The sequence below is a fragment of the Panicum virgatum genome, chromosome 9K (genome assembly GCF_016808335.1).
Source record: "Panicum virgatum strain AP13 chromosome 9K, P.virgatum_v5, whole genome shotgun sequence".
NCBI classification, from domain to species: Eukaryota; Viridiplantae; Streptophyta; class Magnoliopsida; order Poales; family Poaceae; genus Panicum; species Panicum virgatum.
This window is the reverse complement of record NC_053144.1, coordinates 42,370,076-42,380,773: the sequence shown is the minus strand read 5'-3', so window position 1 is coordinate 42,380,773 and position 10,698 is coordinate 42,370,076. Positions and strand designations below refer to the sequence as shown.

At 44.6% G+C, this 10,698-nt stretch overlaps 1 protein-coding gene across 1 annotated transcript; it reads left to right on the top strand.

Moving 5' to 3' along the window:
* The first annotated feature begins 2,071 nt into the window (after positions 1-2,071).
* Positions 2,072-10,534, top strand: LOC120651477 (uncharacterized protein KIAA0930 homolog). The gene is made up of 12 exons (XM_039928955.1): positions 2,072-2,283; positions 3,061-3,253; positions 3,354-3,428; positions 4,172-4,278; positions 4,804-4,861; positions 7,779-7,838; positions 7,917-7,991; positions 8,148-8,294; positions 8,680-8,734; positions 8,957-9,079; positions 9,510-9,721; positions 10,131-10,534. The coding sequence occupies exons 1-12, from the start codon at positions 2,180-2,182 to the stop codon at positions 10,152-10,154; spliced, it is 1,233 nt and encodes a 410-aa protein (XP_039784889.1). The 5' UTR covers positions 2,072-2,179; the 3' UTR covers positions 10,155-10,534.
* The last annotated feature ends 164 nt before the right edge of the window (positions 10,535-10,698 follow it).

Below are 10,698 nucleotides of genomic sequence, written 5' to 3'. Positions count from 1 at the left end.
CAATGGCTGGAGCTTCGAGGAGTGGCGCCACGGTGCACGGGGTGGATGCACGGCGGCGGCCGAGCGGATGCTGGATGGCACAGGTAGCTCCAATGAAAAGAAGGGGAAGGAAGAGAAAGAAGGTGAAAGGAAACACCAACATGTCTGGTCCCGCAAAAGGCTCCCTAACGGTGTTACAAATAGTTATCCAAACCCACATATGTAAACTTCGAATCAAACATAAAACTGGAACCAAACCAACCCATTAACCAAACACTTGGTAGGTTGAACCCAATCCCAAAAAATAGGGATGTACCCAACCCATCTCTAAACCAAAAACATGCGAAGAAAAATTCAGGAAAAGAAATCCCAACATACCTCGCCGAACAAACAACGAATAGCACCTCGTCTCTGGCCTCGGCACATGGACTCGACTGGTGTAGGTATATCCATCTTCATATTAACGCAAATATGTGCACTACTCCAAATATGTTGGAAAGAGTATTAAGGTTAGTTTCAGTTAAAATGTAATCGCACAGTTACCAAATTTGTGAACTAGGTAACCGAGTCAAAGGAGTATTATGGTGATGACACTCCTGTGGTAGAACCACCCAAATCAAAGAGGCACAAGTGCGCTATTCATTACCTTAAAGACAATTCAAGTTAACACGCACTTCAAATAGAGTAATATGGAAGCTTGTTGGGTAACATCCCAATGCAACCACTAAATCATGATCGAAACAAAGCATAAAAAATACTCACACGAAGTTGAGTCCAGAGATTACAACATTCCATAATTTTTACAGCATAGAGTCTTACATTGATAATTATTACAAACCAAGATTCAATTCATAAAACAAGTACTTCAAAGTTCAGTCCAGTGAAAAATAAATGATAATCCTAAACGACGATACAAGACATCATAATAAAGTCGTACATAACATCATTCAACATTATCATCGTTGGCCGGGGAGACATTCCATTCCACCGACCAACCAGGAGGAAGAGTACACGGCCAAGTCAAACTAGCAACCGTGTCCTCAAAACTTTCGCTTGAAAACAAAGCCTCAAGCAAGGGTGAGTATATTAATATTTAGCAAGGCTTACTCAAATAGTGGGTGCACTTAGCCGACTCCTAGACATGCAACACGTTTGACTTAAGGGTTTTGTTTTTCCCCAAAAGCATCTAAGAGTGAGTCATTGCTTTCAAGTTTTAGCACCAGGTTCTAATTCGATTAGCCCTTCTAAGTGAGCAACTATCCAACATCATGCATGGTGAAAAATTAGTTTAAGCATCCAACAATATTCATCATTATCATTGTTCCACTTCTTACTCTATATGGCAGAAGGATTAAGCAGTCTCAATGGACACGAGAAACGGATGAATTGAATTTCTTAACTTTGCAATAAAAATCTAAACACATGTCACGTGATTACTTCTAGAGTCACGCGTGCAACTTTTCCCTTTATTCCAGTTTCATGGAACAGGCCCCACCCTGGAGTACAGAGCCCTGCTCCGCACTCCACATGTGGCCTCGTGGGAATGAAGTTCAAGACGGCGGGGACTATGTTCCAGCCCTGATTCAATCAGATATTTAAGTTTACTGATTATCATATTCTCGGTACATGAGCAATATGTTCAAAAACTTCTTTTTTTAGAAACAATATGTTTAAAAACTTAACCATCACATTTTGCATTAAAGTGGCCACATAGATTGAAAACACATTTCGCCCCTAAAAATGAAGGTGACTTGTTGATAAGGTGGACATGTGATGACACAATTTATTTCCTGCGACCCAAACATCTCAAATTTTCATTACTATGTCTTGAAATCCTGTAGTTTCTTAGTTTGCCTCTTTCTTGGGCACGCGGGATAATGAACCAGGCTGGACCGGAATTGATAGCTTAGTCAAAGGACAGCCTCTACTGGCGGCCCAGTGGGGGAACGCACGATCTGATTGTTCGTATTCTTTTGGCCCATCATCGTCAGATTCCATCCGCGCATTCCCCCGAGCCCAGCCTTGTCTGAAGCCACGTGTGCCGTGCCGTGCCGTGCCGTGCTGCGCTGTGCAGGACAGCGGAGGAGGCGTGCGGGTGCGGTGCGGGCGGCTTGGCCGGCTGCTTTGCTTCCGAGTTCCGACGCGCGTGGCCTCTCTCTCCCTCCCTCGGAACCGGCCGGAACCCCCAATCCCGTCCGCCATGGCGGCGCCGCCTTCTCCTCCGTCCCCCTCCCCCTCGCCGTCCGGAGAGATCGCCGTCCACAGAGTCGGCTGCAACATGGATGCGTCATCATCGCCCTCTAGGTATGTGGTGCGATGGGCTCCCTCCCTCGCGGTCTTCCTCCCGCTTTCCCTCGACAATCTGGATGGGGGTGGGGATGGGCACTCCGCGCGGCGGCCAGGGGAAGAGAGAGGAGCAGCCAGAGACGGGAAACCAAATTTAACCTGGGAAGCATTGCCCTGTGGCCGTGGAGATGGGGTTATTTTTAGCCTGCGATCAAAATCGTTCCTGCCTTGTGCGAAGTTGTGGTATCTCAGTCTAATCTAGTTCTGAGGGCTATCCACGAGCAAGCGTTCCATGAAATTTAACGGTCTCAAACTGAGCAAACTTGAAGAATCAAGCTTGTGATTCTCACGCCTATGATGGTTGACTTCAGTTCCTGTTGCTGTTTGAACCAGTTATCTTCTAATTGACCGTGCTTCGGTTAGACAAAAAAGAGAAAAAGAGCTTCCAATTGACAACAGCACACTACAGTGGGTTGGTGCATGGTATTCAGTTATTCACAGTTCTGGCACTGACGTGTGTCATTACTAAACCTATTCGACTATAAGATGATGGTAGTCAAAATCATTTATGTGGCCCTGGTACTTGTACGCCTTTGTTGTTATATTTGCACAAGCTAGTCTGTTCTAAGTCTGTAACACACTTAAAGTAATCTATGTTAATGAGTGATTGATCGGGTCCATGATCTGTTTATAGATTTTTCATCAAAAGAGACGTGTTTTGCAGCCACAGATACTCCTTTGACAAGCTTTGTCTGCTGCTTAATCTTCACTCTTCTGCATGCTATATGTTCTCAGGACCGAGTTGTTGAGCATGGTGAAGAAACACTCACATTTGATTGGGTGGACAATTGTTGACGCTGAGGATGATGCATCAGATGTGGGAATGGATGATAAATTCTGGCATGAAATGCTTGATCTTTTCTTTGTGCGTGGTGGGAAATCAAACAGAAGTGAAGAGGATGACCTTGTCTTCTTTGTTAATAATATGGTACTCATTATTGTTCCTGCTGGTTTAATCCTCATTCTTGCCTAATAGATCGTGATTCCATGAAAAACCACTATATTGATATTACTGGGTGTTGATGCAGAAGTTGCATGGTTATGGGTTCAATGATAACATGGAAGATCCGCCTCCCTTTTTTGTACGGAGATGGGCTCCCACGGTAAATCAAGAAAACACCCGGTTTACTTTACTGCAGATCAGCTGATGCTTGATGCTCATGACTCTTGTGCAGTTGCTTCAGTAAAATTTTCATGTTTCTTGCTCTTTGTTACCTTTTCAGCTTTTCTTAGTGGCACATTCATTCATTGGATATTATGGAAAGCTGTGACTAAACTAATCTACATTATCAATTATGGAACATATGTTTTCTTTCATTCTTTATGGAGGTTTCCCAAGATATATATATTCCTACTTCACAGGAAGGCTGATAAAATCTGTTTTCCTCTGAATGTTTTTTCCTTGACTGAAAGTTTTGACATGCACCCTTCATCTTTGTTGGGTTTTAAATTTACTTGGGTAACACAGTGTTTTTCTTTTCTTTCACTGCACAATTGCATGTGCTCAAAGAATAATTTGTGCAATTATTCATTCAAATTAATAATTTTCATTGAAATTTTGAAGTGGATTACACTTTAGTGTCCCTTTTAGATGTTTTCTTAACTTGTCGAGGAGTCTTACCTGAGTAACTTTTGTCCAACATGCATATACATCAAGCATATGGAGATGCAGTATTGTAATTTTTGTGCTTGTGAGATAGTCATCGCACCTATTATTTGCATTTCTTTAAATATATGGTTAGGTGTTGAATCGAAATCTGTGGTACGTTACTTTCTTTGGAGTTGCTGTGGTTACTTTATTTTGTGTTGCCGGGCTAATTAACTTCATCTGTTTTGTTTGAAACAGCTTGAAAAGGTCATCAATTCTAATACGGTGGAGGTTGACTGGGAACGTTCCTTCTATTTGAATTTAATCGCTCACACATTTTACACTGTTACTGTTGCAATATTTTGGTATGTTTCTGCAGCAGTTATGCAAAAGGTTGCTTGCTTAGTAGTTATTCTAAGTAATTGCATCAAATTTATGCAGGAACAACCGTTTCGTAATGATTTCATAAAATAAACTCTTAGTTGAATTGTAATGTGGCAGTTCTGATATGCCAACCGCATACAGCTGTCCAGTCTCTTGTGTCTTGATCTCTCATCCTTTTTCTGAAATGTTGCACAGTTGCGCATGATGATTCTTGTGTCATGTGTAGGTTAGGGTAAAATGCTTTTCTCTTTTCTAGGCAACAGGTTGAGGATTGGGCCTGGCATAAATCACTAGCTTACTGAACAACTAGAGCCATTGAAATTATCTTTCTTTTTCATGAGGTTGTCTGACATGTTAAAGGAAATTGTAGTTCCGAGATTCCTGTTGCATTCATTGTCATAGACTCATAGAAAAATGAGAATCAGTTGTGATATCTTCTATTCTTTAGTTATTGTTTATGGATAGTTACTAGTTTGTATGGTGTTTCTTACGGGCTACTTCCACAGCATTGGAGATCTTCGCAACCGTGCAGCGAAAACCAAACAGGTGTCTCCAGTTTATAAGGTACAGTACAATTAAGCATTTTCCATTTTGTCATCTTTGATTGTTTTCTGAAGGAGTACATATTCATATTGTTTTCTTCTTATGCTTTGTTTCACAGCTGCTTATTTTCACTAGTACATTTGAAAATCTTTTGACAATTTTACTTAACTTTGCAATGAGTGAAGGATAATGATGTAGGAGGGAATAGAATTGTATAATGTTGTGGATGTATTGCATTGAGGCCTCGGCCGGTATATATGAGAGTACATGACTTGAGGGGCAAGGCTCCCTGGGATACATATGGCAGTCTACGATACGTATATCTACAACTACCAAATATACTCTAACACTCCCCCGCAGTCACAGCGGGAGCACCGCAGACGGTGAGACTGGAGAAGAAGCCGAAAGTAAGAGCTAACGGACTAACATCCCCCCGCAGTCATAACGTCGGTGTGGTGCGGATGCTGCGACTAGAGAGAAAAACCGGCGAGTAACTCATGCGGATGGTAGCCCTTTGTGCCGATGTCGAGGTAACCGAGCTGGAGGGCGAGGAGCCATGGTCAAAGATGCTGTGCATAGGTTAGCCGTGGTCGACGTAGAGCTGTCGAGGTTGCCGAAGATGATGTAGCCGTACATGAAGCCGCGGGCGCACGAGGAGGCACCATGATGGTGGCGTAATGGATAAGACGCTGGAGAAGAAGATGGCGATGCGTCGAGGCAGTCATAGAGGGAGCGATGCCGAAGTCGATGCAGTCAGGCCATCGGGCGACACATGCCTGGGTTTGCCAGGCTCGGGAATGCGTCGGTGACGATTGGCATGCACCGGTGTTGCCAATACCGGACGCAAGGGAGGATACACAACTAGACGCCGTCGCCGAGGGGACCAGCAGAGAAGGCCTCCATGGAGGTCGCAGGCGCAGAAGAACGGCGGTGTAGAAGATGCCGACGCCTGCTGTTGCTTGGAGTAGAGGTGATGGCGACGTTGGCGACGGTTGTGCTGGATGAAGCGAGAAGGAGAGCCCGAATTTTCCAGCACAAGACCGAATGATCCGGGTGACGCGGCGGCGGTGCTCGAAGGAGACGGCGAAGAACTCGTACAGCTTGACGAAGACCATGCGCGAAGCGCGCAGCGACGAGTCGACGATGAGGTTGTGGACGTGGTCGGCGGCGGTGAGGGAGCAACGGCGGAGAAGACCACGGGGTGACGCCACTACTACCCGAAGAGGCGACGCAGCGGTAGCCCTCCATGCTAGGTGAAGAGGCGCGCTCGACGAGGACGGACGTCACGGGAGCCGGTGGATCACGCACGTCGGCTGATCAGACCGAGTAGCGTGAGGCGAGACGTCGGTGGGCGAAGTCGGTGAAGGCGTCCCGATCGGTGGAGGCGATGACGAGCCGGCGAAGGTCGACGTGCGGACAAGGCGGCGATGTAGGCGGCGGCGCAAAGAGCGCCCCCTAGGGTGCCGGCTATCTCGCCATGCCGCAGGGTCGGAGAGGAAGAAGAGGCCGGTGAAGTCGACACCGACGTCAAAGTAGAGGCGCGAGGTCGGCAGGCGGCGGGCGACGCAATCTCGATCAGTGATCGAGCAAAAGAAAAGACACAGCAACATCTCGTGTAAAACCTCTGGGTGCGCGTAGTGTAGCCCCTCATCCTCTAATCTGTTTCCTTCTTTCTCATGGTCAAGAGAGCAGCCATGGGAGAGAGAAAAGGGACAGAAGGGTGAGGCTGCCAGGCAGACGGCGATGTGGAAGGGCGGGGCGGATCCTGGTAGGGAGGCTGGTGGTGTCGGGGCAGGCGGCTCCCCGTCAAGATGCGGCGAATCCCGCCGCGAGGGGGGGTGGCCTCCGCCGGTAGGCGGCGGCGGATCCCGCTGGGCCGCCGGCTCCCGTCTGGCGCGGCGGTGGTGGATCTCGCCGGGACGAGCGACGGACGAGGTAGAAGCGGAGGCGCTGCCTGGGGGTCCGCCGGCGACGAGGTGCACGCACCACGCAGAGTCCCTGCTGCCACCACGGCAGCACGGGGTAGCACGGGCGCCGCAGGAAGACCGCGCTGCCACCGCGGTAGTGCAGGTCGTGGTCGTCGTCGACGGCTTCCATGGCGGATGGCGAGGTACACTCGATCTGCTACTGCTTGACGCGGTACGGCGACGGACTAGAGGATCCGCCGCGGAGGAGGGGCGCTGCCCCCGGCGGAGGTCATGGACGACCTCCCCGGGGGCGCGCTAGGAGGCCGTCGAGGGGGCGCGCAGGAAGTGCGCCCTGGAGGACGACCGGCGACGTGTGAGGAACGCAGGGGCGTGGGTAGCGGCAGCGGAAGATTAGCCTAGGATCCCAAACCCTAATCTCTTGATACCATGTAGGAGGGAATATAATTGTATAATGTTGTGGATGTATTGCATTGAGGCCTCGGCCGGTATATATGAGAGTACATGACTTGGGGGGCAAGGCTCCCCAGGATACATATGGCAGCCTACGATACGTATATCTACAACTACCAAATATACTAACAAATGAATTTAACTGTTTTAAGAGATGCCTGCGAATAGTATGATTTACTTTTTCAAGATATAGTATATGGGACCTAGACCTACCAGTTAATTTTAATATCAATCTTTAAGCCTAAGTACATAGAATTAAGAGACAGCCTAATTGTGTACATGAAACTGCTCCTGTATGATAGCAAGCCCTATAGTAGATGCTCATTGCCGAAGGCTCTATTCTATTCTAATTCCATGACCCTCTCCTTTTCTTTATTGCCCTTTTGACTGAGTCTTACCTTTATTCTGTATGAAAGAAAAAGAAACAAAAGAAAAATATAGGTAGGCGCCCACTTATATGACAATTGACAAACAAGTAGAAGTTGCATCAGAGGTGTTGAGAGGCCTTTATGTTTGTATTAACTAACCTTGTTGCAATGTCATTCTCTTCATGGAAACAGGTTACAAAAACTGTATATGCGTCCCCTAGCCGTGTAAATTTTCATCTTGACCGAAGGAAGGTAGGGTTCTTTTGTTCACCATATTTTGAAAGAGGCAGTCATCTATGTCCTAATAAAAGCCCATGCATCTGTTGACAGGCTGTAGAAACAGTACCTGCATATCCCAACATTTATTTTTCAGTGGACGACTTCGATGATACTTTTGATGCGGTGGTAAGGTTCTGTGTAATGATATCAAAGCTGTAGTTATACAACATAGTGTCCTGGTAATATCATTGATGTTGTTAATGCTTATTCTCTGATGCTACATGATTTCTCTAGTTTCTGAAATTGACCCTACTGAGCACTATATTCTTCTGATTTGAGCAGGTTTTGTCAGATCCTGAACACTGCTATTGTGTGATTCTTAATGCACATGATGGGGCAGCATTCCCCGAAGAAACTGAGTCCAAGAATCCTGGTTCAAATGTACAGCCTGGACTGAACTGTGGGAGTGCCCAGGAAAAACCACCAAAGGTTCCCTCTCTTGTAATTCAGAACTATGTCTATGAAGCTTTCTGTTTATCCAGATATTAGTGACAGCTGCCATTTACATTTAGCTTCTTTGTAGAACAGGATCAGGAATCTATGTTTTTTACAGAACCAATATGTCTATTTTCTAAATAGTTTGGTATTTCTCAGTAAAAGGATTAGCTCAATTAGTTTTCATCTAATAGCATAATTCACACAGAAGCCATCTGCAGTCGCCTTTACTGAATTTACAGAAGAATGTTTATGAGCTCTTATACATACATACCAAGACTCATAGCAAATAATAAAGTAAATGGTCCTGTTTTTTACTATCCGGGGCACTGTCCATTTGTACTCTTGAATTCAGCAAGATCTTTGATTGCCATCGCAGAGAACTCTCTTCTCAGGTTATGTGAGCTACCAAAACGTCCGTGAGGCTTATGATGGTGAGAGTTTCATCTACCTTGTTTAACCCATGGTGCTAATTAGTACTTGAGTTCCCATGTACCTAGTACCCACTTTCTATATTGATCTATTTTATACTGGAGGAACTCTTTGCTCAACTAAAGATAGGTGTTGAGTTGTTGAAACTTACTGTAAATGTAATATTCTGTTCCAGCAGTATTAACATTACATATTCTCATGTGTGTGTCTATCTTTTTCTATAGCTGGCAGATCAAAATTTGGGAGCTTCCTCTCACTTGGGCATGACCACACTAAACTTGACAGACTTTATATGAGGGGCCCAGAAGGGCGTGGAGAAGTGGAAGTAGCTGTTTCTGGTATTGCAGGTCTGTTATGTTTAGCATTGGAATATTTCTTTCTTTCTGTCCATTGCACATGCCTTAAAAAAAGTTTATTGGAGTTGTTATAAGAAAGGGTGCATTTGGTGCTCTCAGCTTAGGTAGTGATGTGCTTCTGGACATGTAAACTACTGATGCATTGAGTATTCTTCAGTCTCGCTTCTGCAAATGCTATCTATTGACAGTATGGAATCGCACTAAATTACAAATCGCATTAATGGTTTCCATTTTGGAATCATGACGAATTATTCAACATGCAAAACTTAAGAACAGATTGCTAGTGACCTACTAGTCTTTTATTGTCTTGCACCTTAGCTCACTCAAAATCACATGCAAACTTGTTGCTTTGAAGTGCTCGTAATGTAGCTTGTCAACCTGCCACACGTTCTCATTTGGAAGTGCTTACTGTTGTTATTAGATCAGAGCCATGAGAAGTCAAAGAAAGATCCAGGAGATAGCTTTCGAGTCCTTGTTCACAGGGCAGCTTCTGCTGCATCTAAGCTAGCAAAGCATGCTTACGAGTCTGCAGCAGCTAACAAACAAATGGATGATGGGCTTGTGCCTCTGAAGTGCTGCTTGATGTCTGTGTCTCTTCCTTGGGACTACACTGCCCATGACCTTTTGCACAAGGTGAGTTTTTCCCACAGTCTGCAATACTCTCAAAATTATCTTGCTTCTCTATCTTCCTCTGTGCTTCATCGTGTCATTCATTTAAGATGAAGCTACTGTAGTATATGGTTGATGAATTGAACTTGCTTGAAACCTTTTACGCTATAAAGATCTTTATAAGAAATGTTGATCTATGCCTAAAAAATATGGTGCATACTCCTATTTAAGTTCTGGCTGTCTTGTTTAGCTTGGTATAGTGTGATGTGAGACCTTAAATTGCATATGGTACAGACATGTGATCGAACTATCGGCGGATTACTTTGTGCTCATATTTGATTTAATGAACCTGATGTACTGTTTGCATTAATCAAATTTCTCTTTGACATGACTCGTGAAGAGATTTATGGCTTCCCTTATGGCAATGTATCAGGACACACCTCCATTGGATCTATGAGACTACAATCAGATTTTCACTGCCAGGAGGAATCAAGGTGTGATGAAATGTAAGACAAATAATCAAAGTGGAAGCGAGATGTACATGTGTACATGTAGATGGAATATGTTGTAGGATTTTGCAATTTGCTTTAATTTGTACACAGACAATCATAGAATGTAAATATGCGTTTTTTTTTAAATCTTCAGTTCTTTATAATTACATAGCCTTCATGCCTTAAAGAACTTAAGTGTTCCTGGAATGGAATGGAGGTTTATGTTTAAAAACACCCTGTAATCAAATTTATTATGGGCTTGGCGAAGTTGTTTTAGGGTTTTGTGGTCCTATAAGCTATGTACTTTGTTCTTCAATGTACTCTGACCGAATTACGGAGTAGGTTATAGGGAGTTTGCCCTTTACTTTATTATGGCTGAGTCTGTTTTCAACCCTCAACTACCAAATTGTTTACTTTTTAACTCTTAATTCTGTTAAGAATTAGAGTTTTTTTGTGAGGGGCGTGTGCTGTCGGGCAAGTGTTTGAATAAAATAACATAAATGACTTAAA

Coding starts and splice junctions, on each gene's coding strand:
- LOC120651477 (XM_039928955.1), top strand. CDS start 2,180: ATGGCGGCGCCGCCTTCTCCTCCGTCCCCCTCCCCCTCGCCGTCCGGA. Junction 9,080..9,509: donor AGCTGTTTCTGGTATTGCAG/GTCTGTTATGTT, acceptor TGTTGTTATTAG/ATCAGAGCCATGAGAAGTCA. Junction 9,722..10,130: donor CCCATGACCTTTTGCACAAG/GTGAGTTTTTCC, acceptor GCAATGTATCAG/GACACACCTCCATTGGATCT.